This window comes from Bradysia coprophila (assembly GCF_014529535.1).
Source record: "Bradysia coprophila strain Holo2 chromosome X unlocalized genomic scaffold, BU_Bcop_v1 contig_39, whole genome shotgun sequence".
NCBI lineage: Eukaryota > Metazoa > Arthropoda > Insecta > Diptera > Sciaridae > Bradysia > Bradysia coprophila.
This window is the reverse complement of record NW_023503329.1, coordinates 282,505-304,295: the sequence shown is the minus strand read 5'-3', so window position 1 is coordinate 304,295 and position 21,791 is coordinate 282,505. Positions and strand designations below refer to the sequence as shown.

Here is a 21,791-nt window from a genome sequence, read left to right as displayed (position 1 = left end):
ATATCCGCTCTACTTAAATAATATTTAATAAATATAGAGCTCGCACGGGGACTACTGTTTGGGCCCGTTGTACTGGCTATTGTTTTTTTTAGTTACAATTGTATTTCATCTATTCGAACACAGATGTCGCTTGCCATTTGAGTCACGATACATGTTTATGATCAATCTCTTAATTGTTTTCTTAAGACCTGCTAAGGCTTAAGGCCTAATAAGGTCGATAGAGATGTTAAACAGCAATGTTTCCGACGGCAGTCGAACCCGAGCCACATAGAGTATGAGTCCATCGCTCCACCGATTAAGCAACCTACACATTGTAAAATGTAAGAAAGTTCTGGAACGTTTAGGAAATTATGGAAAAATGTTTTCCCAGAAAAAGGGAAATTGTGAATTTTCACTTAAAATTATAATTTGACGTGAATTGAAAATTGCAAATAACGTTCCCACAAAATGCATTTCGAGAAATAATTCATAAGTGAAAATCGCAATTGCGCTAAAAGCCTCCGAATAAAACGGTGTGCAGCGCCTGAGCCAAAAAAACCAACACAAACATAGCTAACGCCGACCCGTACGAAACACCTATTCGTATCAAAAGCCTTTACTGTGAAACTCTTCATTTCTTTTACTTCATTCTCTACTAAAAAGCTATTCGCCCTTTAAAATCACTTGCATTATCTTTCTTTGCCTTGTTAGCATATACAAATAAATTGCCGGAGGCAATATAGACAGCCCCGTACGAAGTCAACTTTCATAAATTCCTATTTAAACAGCTATATACCGCTATATTTACCTATATTTTCCTATAAATAAACATTTCACAGATGAATATGCTATTATATAGCTCTATATGCCTGTATATAGCTCAATATAGGTGAATATAGATATATATAGATGTCCATATATGGAATGCCTGAAACACCCCACACACATAACAAATTATTTTTATGTTAACAGAAACACTCTAAGTACCATTTTTCCCAAGATATATCACTTTTATTAAAATCCAATATGGCCACCGGCAGCCATTTTGTGAGGAGACCGGAAATTTTACCGACGCTTTACATTCGCTAATACCTTTCAAACAAAAAAAAATCATGAAATTCGGTCAAAATTTACTCGAGATATTGACAAAATACTCCACGTTCACTGTACGGCCGAGTAGCCAGATAAGAGCTCACTCCAAGAGACCTAGCTCACGCTCCGGAGAACATAATTTCAAAAACTTACATAATTTCAAAAACTTTTTTTTCCCTGATTGGTACGGTCAATACCTATCTAATAAAGCTAAAACAGACGAAATATGTTGAAATGTGGCCGACCTACAAGCAAAAACTGCTTGCCGCCCTGTGCCTGTTTCACACCAAGGGGTCTAACTCACGAGTCGGTCATCCGATTTCCATAAACTTTTTTTTTGTCGATCGGTATTGTAAATACCTTTTATTTGACGTATCAGTTACAAGTGTAACGTTTGAATGTCCGGAGATATCTTCGAAAAACCGTAAAGCACTTATTGGGCCAGAGCTCGGGAAGGGTCGATCCAAAATCACTCATCTTCGAACTTAGCCTGTCTTTTGACATTACCAAACGGGAAAAAAAAGAATTTTCAAAATCGGATGCGTTTTACCCAAGTTATCGTGCAGACGGACAGACGGACATTTTTTTTCACTGATTTGGCATCTCTAGACAACCACAATAGGTTTCCCCTTACTCAGGGAGTCCAATTCGACGTGTTACGGACGTATGCGTAAACGCATAAGACCCCAGTACTTCGTACGGGTCTAAAAATTAACGAGAAAATATGAGAGCGAAGTACAAAGAATGTTAGAGGATATAATAATACCGTTGACCATTAAAAATTCGTATAAATCCATTTATGGTAATGAATCTGGTATAGTGAGTATTTATCATGGTTAATGGCAGCGAAATAAGTAATGAATACGAGGATGTAATAACATGTTGTGTTGACAGATGGCGCATACATATCGCCATCTGTTGAATTGTTTTCATGCAAGATGTAAACCTGATGTAAACGCTCATTTTTCAACAGTTTTTCGACATTTTTCGTGAGTTCGTATCTTAAAAATGCATGGAGTCAATTTTCGAAAACGTATAAAGCACAAGCATAGACATAGACATAAATACAGTGACGAATACTAATGTACAGCCACCTCAATTATGTTTGAAATTTTTATGCGACTTCTTGTTTCTCTTGTTATTACGGTTCGCATTGACTGTCGGACTCACTGTTTCTACGAGCACGCATAGAGCGAGACAACTTGTGTAACATAGACATCATACAAGAGTGCAATTTATTGATGGCTCTCAATAGAACAGACTGACAAATTAAAATCAATAAACATATATTTGAATGTGTGTGTGACAGCTCCTTGTACAGAGAGTAAATAGGGACTCTTAATGTCAAATGTAAAGGGACTCATAATGTCAAAAGCAAAGCAAAGTTGACGTTTTCGTGTTAGTGGTGTGTGTAATAGTTATTTGTGTATCTGTTTTGGACGATTGTTTTTAGGCAATTTCGCGAGTTGTAGCCCGAACGAAGTGAGGGCTACATGCGAATGTGCCTAAAATCAATCGTCCAAAACAGATACTCAAAAAAATTTTCATGTAAGGGGTCGAAAACCCGAGAAAAATCTCGAAACTCCCTCATTTTCGGCCCCGACACATGAAATATAATTTTTCAATGAATTTCGGTCATAATTCCTCTAGGTAGTCTACCTCAATGGATGGAACTGTGGAACTTAAAAAAACATTCGAACTCATGAATTTCTTGCCAACAAAATTGAGTTAAGTGTATGTGTCTTGTTTCGCTGGATGGAAAAAACCGTTGACTAATTTCCATCGATTTTTTTAAAACTTACCTCGATATAGCACAAAAAATAATGAATTTGAATTATTCAAAAGCACTGTCGATGTAGGAATGAAAAATCGATGAAATTTGAAATACCAGAATGTCACTTTGTGAAAATATTACGAATTTATTTAAGAATTTTACACCAGCAATTTCATCAGACGAACACCAAGATGCATAATACTCTATCCGTAATGTAGGTCCTTCAATTTCAAAGACAACACAATAAATGTAAGCATCCAGTCGACTTCCAAAACAAATGTGATTTATCTGGAGGTGACGCTTTCAACTTCGACCCGAAGACACTTTACTCATGAAATAATCGTAAAACCAAAAAAAAAATGTTTGACTAGTGGTAGAGGTAGCAACATTCGCTCACCCCTTGCGTATTAAAAATTTATCTTAACCCACTGGATTGCTCGCATCCCACTAATTTGGTTTGCCTCCCAGTAATTGTCGATAGAAGAGAGATTTTTAAGAAATTACAGCTTGTGACGCTTTTAACGCAGATTATTTGAAAAGTAAAATGTTTATGGATCGAAGTCAGCAACATGGTACGTGTATGGCGACTAGTACGATTTCTTACAAGCTTAAGGCTCATTGGCCACTCTTATCCTTTATATGCGTCTCACCATTTATCTCTTGTTGTTCGTTCGTCTCGTGATTGTTAACACCATCGATGGTTTGTCGTTCGGTGCGTAAGAATATCCAAATCATCGAGAAAATCGGTATGAATATTAGACCCGCGATCACATAGAACACAGTGCCAGGATATTTGTCCACCGTGACTCGGAATATTTGCGAAAAAATGGTCGTTGCTATAACAGGCGATATTGTGTCCGCTATTGCCATAACCGCCATCATTTTCCCTTGTTCATTTCTATCGACTGTTTTCGCTATATGAGATCTTGTACAAATTGATGCCATACCACCGATTGACCCTACAGCCATAGCCAAGTAGTAAGCTGAAATGGGAAATGACAAACGAACGATGGTTTAGAATGGTGAATCTTATCGGTAAACTATTTTATGAAATTTATCGGTAAATGGCTGGTAAAAATTTGTATGAAATTAACCGGTAACGTTTAATTTACCGGTTAAATTCGTACAAAAACTTTACCGGTTGGATTCGCTAGATTATTTTTTTGTGTAGAAAACTAAATTACCATTTTCGGATAACCAGCAGCCCTTGATAAAATTAGCCGTTAAGTTAACGAAGAAGCCGACGATAGCCAGCGGAATGTCCCACACATTAAGAATTCTTGTCATAATTGGTACAATCGTCATCGTGGCAGTGGATGCAATCAGCATGCCTATAGCGCCCATATATGCTGTGTAATCTGGATTCCAATAGTACACTCTTTGGATGAATTGACTATTTATCGATCCCAACGCTGCACGAAAACAAATAAATTCGTTACAGTCAGTCGATTCTATCCATCCAATCTATTGCAATACCAATCTGTTCTCCGAAAAGAATTGACAACGAAAGTATGGCCAACAGAATCTGTTTCCTGCCTTTGTTCGGCCGTTTCTTTGAGACTATGCGCAGCATCGATTTAGCATTTTCTCGATTAAATAATAATTTGAACGGGTGAACATTCCGATCGTCAGGAATATCCGAAGTCGGTGTGTTCGCAACATCATTTTTGCACTGTTCTTGCAATTGTACTTCGACAACTTTTTGCTGCTGTTGCGCAATCCGTTCGTTAACCATAACGATGACCCACAGCAGACAAACGACGTCGATAGCAAATGAAATTATGTATATGACAGTGTAGTTACGTGTCTGACCGGAGAGAAATGTTGGTGGTTTCACTATAATGAAACCGGCAAGAGCAGAGCCAATTGGTAGAGCTGTGGTAAATGAATTTATGAATCAAAGTCAAAATCCAGAAGAACATTTTTAAGCCACCTCACCTAACATCATGCATATTTCAAAGATCATAAATCGAATCGCAATCATTTTTGGTGGGGTTGTGGCTGTTATGTAGTGTGTGACCGCCACTCGGGGTCCTATATAGCCACCTGCTAAAATTAACGTGGGAATCGTCATAAAGACGTTGATATACGGAGCTGCAATATTGTATAGCAATAAAGGGTGTGTTCACTTCGTATGTGTCTGCTATAACTGTTTACTTGAGTCAAACTTAACGGTCAAACAAATTAGAATTACATTTTCCATCATTCCGGCTAAGCAGAATATAATGAGAAGAAATTTTCTCCCTTTGTTGAATCGATCAATCCAAGCACCAATGAGTAGTCCATAGACCAAGCTTGGAAATAAATGCACGTACGTTGTGTATGTGGCTGCAGTTCAAGGGAAAGAAAAAAAATTGACCGACCACACAAGTCTTCACTATATGCGAAGTGTAGTTACCCATTTGAATTGCGTCCGCCAGAATGCGTGTCTTGTATAGACCAGGTCCACTACTATCCTCCTGAGTGGACGGTAAATCGCGACAATATTCGTACGTTGTATTGTACCATTGCATGCAAACTTTGTCTTGGATCATTAGAAAGCTAGGCATTCCTCGTAAGCCATACTGGAAAAGCATAGCAAACGTAAACGGTTCAACGCGCAAAATTTTTATGAATTCAAGTAGGTTAACGATACTCGGATGGCGACACTGGGATTTGGTCCGATTTAACATAGTGCCGACGAATTATTTAAAATCACTACTCGACGACTCGAATCAACTCATTTGAATGAAGCTGACACAAAACGATTGTGAATGATTAGAAATTTGGTTATAAAAAGTGTGTATAATGGCAGAGACTTATCCAGTTGTGGCATCATTATACGCGAGGGTCATTTAATGATCATTACATGAATTTGATGCTAACGTCTATACAAAGCATCGGATACCTGTAGAGCGAATATGTACAGCTGAATTTTTTTTATAAAAATAATTTTTACAGTTCAAAACACATTGCAGTACTCAAAAAATGTACGAGAATTTTTTTAGTAGGAGCTAAATTTCAACTATTTGCCCCCTCCGAATAAAAAATTCTCGTACATTTTTTGAGTACTGCAATGTGTTTTGAACTGTAAAAATTATTTTTATAAAAAAAATTCAGCTGTACATTGTCACATGATGTTATCGAAACAGAACAAAAAATTTGAAATTTTGTTGGCCTGAATTTGGCGTCTTCATTAAAAAAAAATCATTTCACCTGTGGGAACATGGTGGAATTCAATTTACGTTGTAACTCTAAGGGGGAAACCTTTTTGTATGCTTAGTCATGGACTAATTTCAACAACTCAACAAAGGTCATGCGAGTCTTTCGTCTGACAATTTCGTAGTTCACTCATACTCATATTTCGATGAACCAAACTCTACCGAAACCAGAAACCAACATCAATTATTTCATAGGTGACCAATTTTCGACGATAAATGGTAAAATAAATATATGAAAACACAACGAGTGAAACGGCGAATTTCGGTTTGTAATATTGAAACTTTTGCCATTCACGATTCAGTAAACAAGATGATTCGACAAAATTGTGCTGTGACTTAGGGGGCCATTCACAAAGAACATATACGTATTCTCATGGTGGGAGTCGGGGAGGGAAAGATACGCTACATGCATTTTCAAAATTTCTTCCATACATAACTGCGCACGCAGTGGGAAGGAGGTGTTATTCTCTGCGTTAGAGGTGAGTGGGCATACCTAATTTTTATGCCCGCCCTGCCCAAAGCCCAATAATTTAAAAAAAGCATGCCCACGGCACAGCCCATGCCCAAGAATCTTTAAAAGCATGCCCACTGCCTAGCCCATGCCCAAGGCCCACATAGGAAATTTTCGATAAAAATGTGAAAATTGTCAATCTGAGGCGAAACCGATGTTGACAGCACAGTTGAAAACACGATTTTATGTGCGATAGCCGTTTTAAAATTCCTTGAATGAATATTACATCGTACGGAAAGTCTAGACTGCACTTAAGACTTAAGTTTGTGGGATCACACATTTTTGAAAAGTGCCCATGCTGCGCCCTATGCCCACGAAATTGTAAAGTGCCCATGCCCATGTCCCGTGGGCATGCCCATGGGCGTGGGCAGCCCACTTTTATGGGCAGCCCACTCACCTCTACTCTGCGTTCGTAGTTTTTGAATGACCTCTTACTACACTGACAAGATTTTGAGTGACAAGATAAAACAAAGAGAGACGATTTTTTGTAAGTTATTTCCTTGACCGAAAGTCGATGGTCTTACGGATGATAAACACTCTAAAGTGTTTGTCACAAAATGTTCGCTATGATTGAAGATGCATGAATCTATGACCAAAAACCTCAAATGTAGGAAAATGTTTGTTGCACATTGTACGTACATCCCTTGATAACACGATAACTGGAGTAATCCCAATAATTTTCAACAGTATTCCAAAAACGTTTTTATTCGATGAGAACTGAAATTACTTGGGTCAAGTTCGGTAATGGAAAATACTGGAGATATAATCAAGGATCTATTCCGAAAAGAATTTTTTCTTGTGTCAACGATAGAAAAAATGTTTCAACGAGTGTGAACCTTATTCATGAGCAAATGGAACCGATTTTCAGCAGATAGTTTTTGGTAAAAAAGTAGAAATGTAGAAAATTTCAACGAGCGTAAACTTTTCGGCCAGAGCGAAGCGAGAGCCGAAATTCACACGAGTTTAATTAATATTCAAGAGGTAAGTTAGAAGGAATAAGTTACCTTTTTGTATTTTGTTGATCTAAAGCGAAACCGAGGTCAATAAACACGCGAAAACGAGACTTTTAAACTTTTATCCTGAGGTATATAATGGAATTTACATGCTTTTGAAACCTAAAGGTGAAATTTTTTTTGAATCGGACACACCATTTTTATTTCCGGACGTTTATGGTGCTATCGATAGGTAATTTCAAGGTGATCATTTCGTAGAAGAAGAATTTTTTTAAAACGACCTCTCCGGCTCGGGGCGACTCTAAGAAAATTTGAAAATTTCAAAATCATGACTTTTTCAGAAAATTTTACACCGAAATGAAACGACCCGGTCGGTTTTGATCTAATGGTAGTTTGTAGAGAATTGACAGACGATTCTAATAAAAGTATCGTCGGGTCGAAAGGTTGTAGTTGTGAGTCAGGGTGAGGCATCAAAGTCCAATTTTATGGTTTTGTCAATGAGCACCCCAACCGATCTTTTATTTTATTGGCTTAAAATGAAGGCTAGCACATCCCATTTAACACATCAAAAAATTGGGAGGGGGTTTTTCAATTTTTTCAACAAATCTTAAAAAACTTTCTTATGAGTGCCCACATTCCTGAGATTTTTTACTGGAAATGTATGGGAAGTTCTCCTAAAAATGAAATTAATTGCTACAGTCCCTAAACTTTAAAAATATTTGATTTCAGTATATTTGGCTAATCCTTCTGTCACATCTTTTGACAGCTTTTTACGTTTTAGTACGTTTTCTCTCCCAGCAGCAAAAACCCTATCCCAGTACAAAAAGTATATCGAATGCCGCAAATGCATTTAAAAACGAACATTCGTTGAAATACTTTTTTATCACACCAAATCTTTATCATTTTATACAAATATGTTCATCTTTATAATAACACAACATCGGTGATTTGCATGCAATTTAAACAAAACCAAATCAATTGTTCATGTGTTACATTTACATTATGGAAGAGGAATGTCTTATTCTTTATCCAAATTTGTGCACAGCTAATTGTGTTTTTCTTTCTTTGTTTAACAAGTGTAACTTTCTGCAATAAGTCACTAAATAAACATTTCGATAAACTACAAAATAATTCAATAATATTGTATTGTGGCTTGCCTACGTCTACGATATGCAAATTTATTAAATTTTTGTGGACGAAAGAGCGACGCAATCTCAATAAACTAAACAGACATCTGAAACAAATTATGATCGGATCTACTACCCTCTCGTTTTCATACGTTTTGTTCATTATTTCATTATTGTTGCTTGACATTAGAGATTTTTTTTTTTTCATTGTGCAAAAGTCAACCGACAAGAGGACAGCGAATTATAAAACTTGTTCTTCAATTTGTAAATTTTAATTTAATTTTTGTGCTTTATTGTGACTTTGATATCAATTTCTATCAGTATTTTCGAAATTAGTTCAGCTAAATGCAAAGGAGTTGCGTGTTCAAATGTTGGATTTGTTGTATTAAATCAGTAAAAATGTTTTCTGTTTTGATCGTCTACAATCATTGTTTGGAATATTCTGTTTCGAATAGTTAACAATATTATTAACCAAGATGGCTCAGTATGTTTCTCAATTCGTCGGTCCGAAAATCAATAAATTGAAACAACTTTAAACATTTTGTGACCTTAACGCCATAATATCAGCTGTGGCTCGAAATATAAATACAAAAATCAAATTAGAATTTCTTACGTGTAGTCGAATTGACTTCAGACATAATTTTGTCATTTCGCTTGCACGTAAGGTGCGAGTTTTTTTAAAAGGAATTTTAACGTGATCTTATGTGTTTAAAGATTGAATTAATAGCTGATGATGTGTTATGTGACAATAAAGTCACGAAGCGTCGGAAAATGTTTCAATTTTGGATATTTTTGATCGACAAATCGAGAGACATGAAACCTCTAAAATGTGCAATAACTATTCGGTATAAGTATTACCGCTGTGCATTTTATATGTGATTATGATGGCCAATAATATTGATGATGTCTCTAATATCTGCAAGTTCGAACAAAACGCCTTTACGTTGCAGTTTGTAAATGGATGAATTCCCTAAGATGAAACAACACGCCTTTACGTTTCTCTTCGTAAATGGAATTGTACAAACGCCTTTATGTTACATTTCGTATAAGGATGAATTCCCAAGGATTGTACAAAAATACTTTACAGTAAAGGCTTTACGTTACATTTCGTAAAAGGATAAATTACTAATTGATAAGATTAACAATAAACAGATTATCATTAAGAAAAAAAAATTAACAAAATGTTTGTTAAATCCTAGCGATTTTTTGATTTTGATTTTTTGGTGAGATTTGGTGACATCACAAAAATTCGCATCACAAAGATCCGCACTGACTTAAAACACCTCTTTGTCTTATTTTGTCATAAATTGTTCACTCCTATTATTTGATTGTGTTAAATGTAATGATTTACCTACACACGAATGTATGCGTAAGCATCGATATGCATTCGGCATATCATTGTTCTGTTATCATTGTAAGTTTTAGTTCTCGTATTGATGTCGTTCAATAAACATCTTGTTAAGATCAACTGCAGGTTTTCATTAGTTTAACAGATTGCAAAGAAATTTTCAGAACAAACAAAAGATGCTTCATCAGAGTTATGCTGTCTGCTGAAAGATGCTTTAAAGAGGAGGTATTTCTTGTCTACCTCTTGAATAAGATTTAAACTCATGTGAATACGGCCGCAAAGCTCACAGTAGTTGAAATTTTCTAGATTAAAAGACTTTTTTAGCAAATAAATCTACTGAATTGACCCGATTTGCTCATCAATAAGGTATGCAACTAGTGTGTTTACGGCCCTCGCTTCGCTCTGGCCGCAAAGTTCACACTCGTTGATTTTTTTTCTAGCATAGACAGCAAGAAATCACGCATAGAAGTCTTTTCAGAACAAATCATAGATTATTGATCCATCATTTTCCATTAACATTAACTTCGTTAGTAATTTCAGTTCTGTCGAAATTACTCCGTATGATAAGGAGACAGAGCCATCACAAATTTCATTCTTAGTCGAATAATTTTTTTTGTTGAGGATTATTCAAGCTATCGTGCTATCAAGCGACCGACGAGACGAAAATTCTTTTGGGAATATCTCTAAGACCTGCTCTAAGGTGACTCGTCCGTTATTGGCCATCTTCAAACTTAACCTCAGGAATTTAATTCCTCTCGATTAAAAAAAAGTTTTGGAAATCTGTTGAGAAATACTCAAGTTATCAAACGTTGACCCAAAAATTCTTTTGGGAATATCTCAGAGATCTCCGGTCTATTATAGCCCATCTTTGAACTTAACGTGAGGAATTGAATTCCCCGTCGATTAAAAAGAAGTTTTTGGAAATCCGTTTAGGATTATTCAAGTTATCGTGGAATCAAGCGACGAGCCAAAAATTCTATTAAGAATATCTTTAAGATCACCGGTCCGTTATAGCCCATCTTCAAACTTGACCTGAGGAATTGAATTCCTCTTCGATAAAAAAAAGTTTTTGGAAATCCACTAAGAATTACTCGAGTTATCTTGTTATCAAGAGACAAGACAAAAATTCTTTTGAGAATATCTCCGAGCTCCCCAGTCTGTTATAGCCTATCTTCGAACTTAACCTAAAGATTTTAATTCCTCGTCAAATAAAAATAATAATTTGGAACTCAGTTGAAGATTGCTCAAGTTATCGTGTTATCAAGCAATGAGACAAAAATTCTTTTGGGAATATCTTTAAGATCATCGGTACATCATAGCCCATCTTCGAACTTAACCTCAGGAATTTAATTCCCCGTCGAATAAAAAAAAAATTGGAAATCCATTGAGAATTACTCGAGTTATCGTGTTATCAAAGAATGAACAAAGTGTGACAAACATTTTCTGTATTTAAGATTTTTGGTCATACATTCATGTATTTTCAATCATAGTGAACATTTTGTGACAAACATTTTAGAGTGTTTATCATCCGTAAGACCCATGACTTTCAGTCAAGGGAATAAATGCCAATATATATTTCGTCTTTAGTTCAAACATTTAAAAAAAAGTCAAAAATGTAAAAACAACTGATTTTGTCATGCAAAAATATAGATAAAAATTGACAAAATTGCCGACCACGAAAATATGTCGTCGATTTATATGCATTTTTTATGCATAGGTAAAAAAGACAGAAACACGCAACATAATATTTGTCTTACAAGCAAGTCGAACTTTGATGTGAGACAAAATATTGCGTTGCGTGTTTCTGTCTTTTTTACCTATGCATAAAAAATGCATATAAATCGACGACATATTTTTGTGGTCGGCAATTTTGTCAATTTTAATTTTGTTTACGAGATCCCAAAATTGTTTCTTCCCCCGAAGTAATCCATGAATCGTCTGTATTCAATTCTATTTGCATTCAATGCAACACTTTCAAAATGATCGATATAATTTTAACATTTAATGAATTTTGTAGGCGGAGTAGCTCAAAAAGACAATTTTTCTTTTAAATAATTGCGCCAATATATTTCGTCTTTAGTTCAAACATTTTAAAAAAAGTCAAAAATGTAAAAACAACTGATTTTGTCATGCAAAAATATAGATAAAAATTGACAAATTTGCCGACCACAAAAATATGTCGTCGATTTATATGCATTTTTTATGCATAGGTAAAAAGACAGAAACACGCAACGCAATATTTTGTCTCACATCAAAGTTCGACTTGCTTGTAAGACAAATATTGCGTTGCGTGTTTCTGTCTTTTTTACCTATGCATAAAAAATGCATATAAATCGACGACATATTTCGTGGTCGGCAATTTTGTCAATTTTAATTTTGTTTACGAGATCCCAAAATTGTTTCTTCCCCCGAAGTAATCCATGAATCGTCTGTATTCAATTCTATTTGCATTCAATGCAACACTTTCAAAATGATCGATATAATTTTAACATTTAATGAATTTTGTAGGCGGAGTAGCTCAAAAAGACAATTTTTCTTTTAAATAATTGCGCCAATATATTTCGTCTTTAGTTCAAACATTTTAAAAAAAGTCAAAAATGTAAAAACAACTGATTTTGTCATGCAAAAATATAGATAAAAATTGACAAAATTGCCGACCACGAAAATATGTCGTCGATTTATATGCATTTTTTATGCATAGGTAAAAAAGACAGAAACACGCAACGCAATATTTTGTCTCACATCAAAGTTCGACTTGCTTGTAAGACAAATATTATGTTGCGTGTTTCTGTCTTTTTTACCTATGCATAAAAAATGCATATAAATCGACGACATATTTCGTGGTCGGCAATTTTGTCAATTTTAATTTTGTTTACGAGATCCCAAAATTGTTTCTTCCCCCGAAGTAATCCATGAATCGTCTGTATTCAATTCTATTTGCATTCAATGCAACACTTTCAAAATGGATCGATATAATATCGATATAATTTTAACATTTAAAAAAATTCAAAAATGTAAAAATAACTGATTTTGTCATGCAAAAATATAGATAAAAATTGACAAATTTGCCGACCACAAAAATATGTCGTCGATTTATATGCACTTTTTATGCATAGGTAAAAAAGACAGAAACACGCAACGCAATATTTTGTCTCACATCAAAGTTCGACTTGCTTGTAAGACAAATATTGCGTTGCGTGTTTCTGTCTTTTTTACCTATGCATAAAAATGCATATAAATCGACGACATATTTCGTGGTCGGCAATTTTGTCAATTTTAATTTTGTTTACGAGATCCCAAAATTGTTTCTTCCCCCGAAGTAATCCATGAATCGTCTGTATTCAATTCTTTTTGCATTCAATGCAACACTTTCAAAATGGATCTTATCGATATAATTTTAACATTTAATGAATTTTGTAGGCGGAGTAGCTCAAAAAAGACAATTTTTCTTTTAAATAATTGCGCCAATATATTTCGTCTTTAGTTCAAACATTTTAAAAAAAAGTCAAAAATGTAAAAACAACTGATTTTGTCATGCAAATATATAGATAAAAATTGACAAATTTGCCGACCACAAAAATATGTCGTCGATTTATATGCATTTTTTATGCATAGGTAAAAAAGACAGAAACACGCAACGCAATATTTTGTCTCACATCAAAGTTCGACTTGCTTGTAAGACAAATATTATGTTGCGTGTTTCTGTCTTTTTTACCTATGCATAAAAAATGCATATAAATCGACGACATATTTCGTGGTCGGCAATTTTGTCAATTTTAATTTTGTTTACGAGATCCCAAAATTGTTTCTTCCCCCGAAGTAATCCATGAATCGTCTGTATTCAATTCTATTTGCATTCAATGCAACACTTTCAAAATGGATCGATATAATATCGATATAATTTTAACATTTAAAAAAATTCAAAAATGTAAAAATAACTGATTTTGTCATGCAAAAATATAGATAAAAATTGACAAATTTGCCGACCACAAAAATATGTCGTCGATTTATATGCACTTTTTATGCATAGGTAAAAAAGACAGAAACACGCAACGCAATATTTTGTCTCACATCAAAGTTCGACTTGCTTGTAAGACAAATATTGCGTTGCGTGTTTCTGTCTTTTTTACCTATGCATAAAAAATGCATATAAATCGACGACATATTTCGTGGTCGGCAATTTTGTCAATTTTAATTTTGTTTACGAGATCCCAAAATTGTTTCTTCCCCCGAAGTAATCCATGAATCGTCTGTATTCAATTCTATTTGCATTCAATGCAACACTTTCAAAATGGATCTTATCGATATAATTTTAACATTTAAAAAAATTCAAAAATGTAAAAATAACTGATTTTGTCATGCAAAAATATAGATAAAAATTGACAAATTTACCGACCACAAAAATATGTCGTCGATTTATATGCATTTTTTATGCATAGGTAAAAAAGACAGAAACACGCAACGCAATATTTTGTCTCACATCAAAGTTCGACTTGCTTGTAAGACAAATATTATGTTGCGTGTTTCTGTCTTTTTTACCTATGCATAAAAAATGCATATAAATCGACGACATATTTTCGTGGTCGGCAATTTTGTCAATTTTTATCTATATTTTTGCATGACAAAATCAGTTGTTTTTACATTTTTGACTTTTTTTAAAATGTTTGAACTAAAGACGAAATATATTGGCGCAATTATTTAAAAGAAAAATTGTCTTTTTTGAGCTACTCCGCCTACAAAATTCATTAAATGTTAAAATTATATCGATCATTTTGAAAGTGTTGCATTGAATGCAAATAGAATTGAATACAGACGATTCATGGATTACTTCGGGGGAAGAAACAATTTTGGGATCTCGTAAACAAAATTAAAATTGACAAAATTGCCGACCACAAAAATATGTCGTCGATTTATATGCATTTTTTATGCATAGGTAAAAAAGACAGAAACACGCAACGCAATATTTTGTCTCACATCAAAGTTCGACTTGCTTGTAAGACAAATATTATGTTGCGTGTTTCTGTCTTTTTTACCTATGCATAAAAAATGCATATAAATCGACGACATATTTTCGTGGTCGGCAATTTTGTCAATTTTTATCTATATTTTTGCATGACAAAATCAGTTGTTTTTACATTTTTGACTTTTTTTTAAATGTTTGAACTAAAGACGAAATATATATTGGCATTTATTCCCTTGACTGAAAGTCATGGGTCTTACGGATGATAAACACTCTAAAATGTTTGTCACAAAATGTTCACTATGATTGAAAATACATGAATGTATGACCAAAAATCTTAAATACAGAAAATGTTTGTCACACTTTGTTCATTCTTTGATAACACGATAACTCGAGTAATTCTCAATGGATTTCCAATTTTTTTTTTATTCGACGGGGAATTAAATTCCTGAGGTTAAGTTCGAAGATGGGCTATGATGTACCGATGATCTTAAAGATATTCCCAAAAGAATTTTTGTCTCATTGCTTGATAACACGATAACTTGAGCAATCTTCAACTGAGTTCCAAATTATTATTTTTATTTGACGAGGAATTAAATTCTTTAGGTTAAGTTCGAAGATAGGCTATAACAGACTGGGGAGCTCGGAGATATTCTCAAAAGAATTTTTGTCTTGTCTCTTGATAACAAGATAACTCGAGTAATTCTTAGTGGATTTCCAAAAACTTTTTTTTATCGAAGAGGAATTCAATTCCTCAGGTCAAGTTTGAAGATGGGCTATAACGGACCGGTGATCTTAAAGATATTCTTAATAGAATTTTTGGCTCGTCGCTTGATTCCACGATAACTTGAATAATCCTAAACGGATTTCCAAAAACTTCTTTTTAATCGACGGGGAATTCAATTCCTCACGTTAAGTTCAAAGATGGGCTATAATAGACCGGAGATCTCTGAGATATTCCCAAAAAAATTTTTGGGTCAACGTTTGATAACTTGAGTATTTCTCAACAGATTTCCAAAACTTTTTTTTAATCGAGAGGAATTAAATTCCTGAGGTTAAGTTTGAAGATGGCCAATAACGGACGAGTCACCTTAGAGCAGGTCTTAGAGATATTCCCAAAAGAATTTTCGTCTCGTCGGTCGCTTGATAGCACGATAGCTTGAATAATCCTCAACAAAAAAAATTATTCGACTAAGAATGAAATTTGTGATGGCTCTGTCTCCTTATCATACGGAGTAATTTCGACAGAACTGAAATTACTAACGAAGTTAATGTTAATGGAAAATGATGGATCAATAATCTATGATTTGTTCTGAAAAGACTTCTATGCGTGATTTCTTGCTGTCTATGCTAGAAAAAAAATCAACGAGTGTGAACTTTGCGGCCAGAGCGAAGCGAGGGCCGTAAACACACTAGTTGCATACCTTATTGATGAGCAAATCGGGTCAATTCAGTAGATTTATTTGCTAAAAAAGTCTTTTAATCTAGAAAATTTCAACTACTGTGAGCTTTGCGGCCGTATTCACATGAGTTTAAATCTTATTCAAGAGGTAGACAAGAAATACCTCCTCTTTAAAGCATCTTTCAGCAGACAGCATAACTCTGATGAAGCATCTTTTGTTTGTTCTGAAAATTTCTTTGCAATCTGTTAAACTAATGAAAACCTGCAGTTGATCTTAACAAGATGTTTATTGAACGACATCAATACGAGAACTAAAACTTACAATGATAACAGAACAATGATATGCCGAATGCATATCGATGCTTACGCATACATTCGTGTGTAGGTAAATCATTACATTTAACACAATCAAATAATAGGAGTGAACAATTTATGACAAAATAAGACAAAGAGGTGTTTTAAGTCAGTGCGGATCTTTGTGATGCGAATTTTTGTGATGTCACCAAATCTCACCAAAAAATCAAAATCAAAAAATCGCTAGGATTTAACAAACATTTTGTTAATTTTTTTTTCTTAATGATAATCTGTTTATTGTTAATCTTATCAATTAGTAATTTATCCTTTTACGAAATGTAACGTAAAGCCTTTACTGTAAAGTATTTTTGTACAATCCTTGGGAATTCATCCTTATACGAAATGTAACATAAAGGCGTTTGTACAATTCCATTTACGAAGAGAAACGTAAAGGCGTGTTGTTTCATCTTAGGGAATTCATCCATTTACAAACTGCAACGTAAAGGCGTTTTGTTCGAACTTGCAGATATTAGAGACATCATCAATATTATTGGCCATCATAATCACATATAAAATGCACAGCGGTAATACTTATACCGAATAGTTATTGCACATTTTAGAGGTTTCATGTCTCTCGATTTGTCGATCAAAAATATCCAAAATTGAAACATTTTCCGACGCTTCGTGACTTTATTGTCACATAACACATCATCAGCTATTAATTCAATCTTTAAACACATAAGATCACGTTAAAATTCCTTTTAAAAAAACTCGCACCTTACGTGCAAGCGAAATGACAAAATTATGTCTGAAGTCAATTCGACTACACGTAAGAAATTCTAATTTGATTTTTGTATTTATATTTCGAGCCACAGCTGATATTATGGCGTTAAGGTCACAAAATGTTTAAAGTTGTTTCAATTTATTGATTTTCGGACCGACGAATTGAGAAACATACTGAGCCATCTTGGTTAATAATATTGTTAACTATTCGAAACAGAATATTCCAAACAATGATTGTAGACGATCAAAACAGAAAACATTTTTACTGATTTAATACAACAAATCCAACATTTGAACACGCAACTCCTTTGCATTTAGCTGAACTAATTTCGAAAATACTGATAGAAATTGATATCAAAGTCACAATAAAGCACAAAAATTAAATTAAAATTTACAAATTGAAGAACAAGTTTTATAATTCGCTGTCCTCTTGTCGGTTGACTTTTGCACAATGAAAAAAAAAAAATCTCTAATGTCAAGCAACAATAATGAAATAATGAACAAAACGTATGAAAACGAGAGGGTAGTAGATCCGATCATAATTTGTTTCAGATGTCTGTTTAGTTTATTGAGATTGCGTCGCTCTTTCGTCCACAAAAATTTAATAAATTTGCATATCGTAGACGTAGGCAAGCCACAATACAATATTATTGAATTATTTTGTAGTTTATCGAAATGTTTATTTAGTGACTTATTGCAGAAAGTTACACTTGTTAAACAAAGAAAGAAAAACACAATTAGCTGTGCACAAATTTGGATAAAGAATAAGACATTCCTCTTCCATAATGTAAATGTAACACATGAACAATTGATTTGGTTTTGTTTAAATTGCATGCAAATCACCGATGTTGTGTTATTATAAAGATGAACATATTTGTATAAAATGATAAAGATTTGGTGTGATAAAAAAGTATTTCAACGAATGTTCGTTTTTAAATGCATTTGCGGCATTCGATATACTTTTTGTACTGGGATAGGGTTTTTGCTGCTGGGAGAGAAAACGTACTAAAACGTAAAAAGCTGTCAAAAGATGTGACAGAAGGATTAGCCAAATATACTGAAATCAAATATTTTTAAAGTTTAGGGACTGTATATACTGGTTGTCTCTAGTCTACCGAACAAGTGCATATACATAGTGTATATTAGTGCATATACTAACTAGAAATTTAACATTTTTACTTTGTGAATGTGGACAAATTTCACTGATTTTTTCACAATCGGGAAGCTTTCTGGCCATGTCTAGCTCATCCACTGCTGGGTATAGCTTCAGTTGCTACTATATCTCATAGCCTGAGACCACACCTTTCCAAAAATACCAAACTTGCCCTATTCCCTATCTGGATTGTATTCTTTACGATGTCAAATATGTTGGTAGGTCGACCTACTCGAATGATTTTTGAGGAAGTTTGTTATTTCCAATTTTAACCGAAATAAAGTTACAAGTTATGTCAAATAAGGTTGTTATGGACTCATTTAATGAAGTTTACACGCAAGGTGATACATTCTGATATCTCCTAACACTTTCAGTAGTCATTCAGTGACCAGAAGTACTCAATGGTCTTTATGTCTATTGACCTGAACTTTGTCAAGAAATATCAAAATGTATCACCTTGCATGTGAACTTCATTAAATGAGTCCATAACAACCTTATTTGACATAATTTGTAACTTTATTTCGGTTAAAATTGGAAATAACAAACTTCCTCAAAAATCATTCGAGTAGGTCGACTTACCAACATATTTGACATCGTAAAGAATACAATCCAGATAGGGAATAGGGCAAGTTTGGTATTTTTGGAAAGGTGCGGTCTAAAAGGCTATGAGATATAGTAGCAAATGAAGCTATACCCAGCAGTGGATGAGCTAGACATGACCAGAAAGCTTCCCGATGGTGAGAAAATCAGTCAAAGTTGTCCACATTCACAAAGTAAAAATGTTAAATTTCTAGTTAGTGCATATAATTGTTCGGTAGACTAGAGACAACCAGTATATAGCAATTAATTTCATTTTTAGGAGAACTTCCCATACATTTCCAGTAAAAAATCTCAGGAATGTGGGCACTCATAAGAAAGTTTTTTAAGATTTGTTGAAAAAATTGAAAAAACCCCTCCCAATTTTTTGATGTGTTAAATGGGATGTGCTAGCCTTCATTTTAAGCCAATAAAATAAAAGATCGGTTGGGGTACTCATTGACAAAACCATAAAATTGGACTTTGATGCCTCACCCTGACTCACAACTACAACCTTTCGACCCGACGATACTTTTATTAGAATCGTCTGTCAATTCTCTACAAACTACCATTAGATCAAAACCGACCGGGTCGTTTCATTTCGGTGTAAAATTTTCTGAAAAAGTCATGATTTTGAAATTTTCAAATTTTCTTAGAGTCGCCCCGAGCCGGAGAGGTCGTTTAAAAAAAAATCTTCTTCTACGAAATGATCACCTTGAAATTACCTATCGATAGCACCATAAACGTCCGGAAACAAAAATGGTGTGTCCGATTCAAAAAAAAATTCACCTAAACGAAATTTCTTGTTTTCCCTAGGTGTGTAATAAGCCACTTTCGTCCCTAGGGAAAACAAAGCATGTAAAATATTTTTACATGCTATATTCGCCGAAAACCGTACTTTTCAAGTTCCAAGCACTTCATTTGACGTATGTAAAATCCATTACATAACTCGGGATAAAAACGTAAAGTCTGATTTTTGTGTGTTTATTGACCTCGGTGTCGCCTCGGATCAACAAAATTCACACGAAAACTCTACTTTTCATCTAGTGAGAAAATCAGTCAGGCAAGGGATCTGACACACCCAGAAGGTGGGCCTTGTTTTTAATAGAAACACAGAATTTCTTTTTATTGTAATGGTAAGGTTCCATTTATGTCACCGCAAACAGTGCCCGTGACGCAACTAAAAAAAATCAAGAAAAAAATTATTCTAAAAATAGTTTCATCGCACATGTGTGCACCTATGCGAATTATCCGAATCTGCAATGTGTAGAAAATGGGACTTTTGTCATGAAAAGCACCTTTTAGCGCAACCAAAAAAAAATACCGACTACAAGACACCGTTTATATACTTCCACGTCTAAGATTTCTTTTATACTCTGACGACACCTGTACGACCGTGAAACAAAAAAAAACAGTAATCGCTAAATCATTTTTATTGCAGTGTGTGACATGCAATTTAATAAAGTTTTCTTAGTGCATTTGCCGAAAATCACAAGACAACTACAACCACGTATACAATAGTATTTTATGCTACACGAACTGAAACAGCATAATTTACATCAAGAACTTCTTTCGACGCCCTTAGCATGTATAATAGTTCTTTCAATAACAAGGGATAAAAAGTTGAAAAGTAGAGGTTTCGTGTGAATTTTGTTGATCCGAGGCGAAGCAGAGGTCAATAAACAGAAGTACAGCAGTGCGATCAAATGAGGATCTCTTGTGAAAATGTGAAAAGTATGAGCGATTGTCCTATTTTATAACAAACAGAATAGAAGACAGCCACAATCTTCCAATTCATTTCGAGAAAAACAAATGACACTTTGGTTGACCAGACGAAGCAAACCAACAATATTATCCTATGAATTTTATAACAGGAAATGAGTTAGCCTTGTTATAGCGATGCCTTGTAGCTTTATTTTTCAGTATTATTTTAGTTTTGTAACTGGTCTGGTATACATATCAAAAGCAATATTTTTATTTATTTACTTATGTCCAGATGGAATTGTTACCGTTTGCAAGAAAAACATTTACTTAAAATATGCGAGGAAAATTTTTACCGTAAATTATTCGCCATAAAGGGTTGGGTACCACTGAGACAAATCAATACAGCAATCTCATCGAAACTTTATTCCAAATTCAAAACGATGAATAAACAAATCGTCAGCTGATCGTTTTTGCCTGTTGCATTCTATCGACATTAATATACCAACGCACTTCAAGCATAGTGGTCAGCTGCTGTGCTCTATTTTACATGACCACATTTTTACAGTGTTTGTATGATACACCGTCCAGTTTCAATACTATATTTAGTACCACTCATGCAGGTCTTAGTACAAAGCAGCTTATCTTAAATCTTTGAATGTCTTCTCGATTTCCACTGCAACCGTGCATTTCTTGGGTAGTTATTGTTTTCTGATTTTTCAAGAATTTTACCAGTTGCCTTAACACTTAATCTTTCCTTCAACATTTGCATCGAGTACAATAAGAAAGGGCGAAAGGAATTTCTTCTTCAATTTTCTTGCATAAAGTGTGATTTGCGCTATTTTTCCACACAATTCCAGATAGAGTATTAAGTTTACAACAAACGATTATCTTTTAAATTGACGATTTCATAGCCGATTATCGTTCGTCTATCAAAC

At 34.3% G+C, this 21,791-nt stretch overlaps 1 protein-coding gene and 1 long non-coding RNA gene across 2 annotated transcripts; both read right to left on the bottom strand.

Moving 5' to 3' along the window:
• Window positions 1–605: 605 nt before the first annotated feature.
• LOC119069701 lies at window positions 606–19,927 on the bottom strand. Its single transcript, XR_005086383.1, has 3 exons — window positions 19,622–19,927; window positions 2,242–2,246; window positions 606–616 (listed from the first exon to the last, which is right to left on the bottom strand). It is a non-coding gene; the product is annotated as an uncharacterized LOC119069701 (long non-coding RNA).
• On the bottom strand, window positions 3,034–5,587 carry LOC119069689 (solute carrier family 46 member 3-like). Its single transcript, XM_037173815.1, has 6 exons — window positions 5,244–5,587; window positions 5,003–5,173; window positions 4,784–4,939; window positions 4,322–4,720; window positions 4,030–4,257; window positions 3,034–3,828 (listed from the first exon to the last, which is right to left on the bottom strand). Exons 1-6 carry the CDS (start codon window positions 5,515–5,517, stop codon window positions 3,461–3,463), a joined length of 1,596 nt encoding a protein of 531 aa, XP_037029710.1. The 5' UTR covers window positions 5,518–5,587; the 3' UTR covers window positions 3,034–3,460.
• Window positions 19,928–21,791: the final 1,864 nt, after the last annotated feature.

Coding starts and splice junctions, on each gene's coding strand:
- LOC119069689 (XM_037173815.1), bottom strand. CDS start 5,517: ATGTTAAATCGGACCAAATCCCAGTGTCGCCATCCGAGTATCGTTAAC. Junction 4,940..5,002: donor GACCGTTAAGTTTGACTCAA/GTAAACAGTTAT, acceptor ACAATATTGCAG/CTCCGTATATCAACGTCTTT. Junction 4,258..4,321: donor TCTTTTCGGAGAACAGATTG/GTATTGCAATAG, acceptor GTTTTCGTGCAG/CGTTGGGATCGATAAATAGT.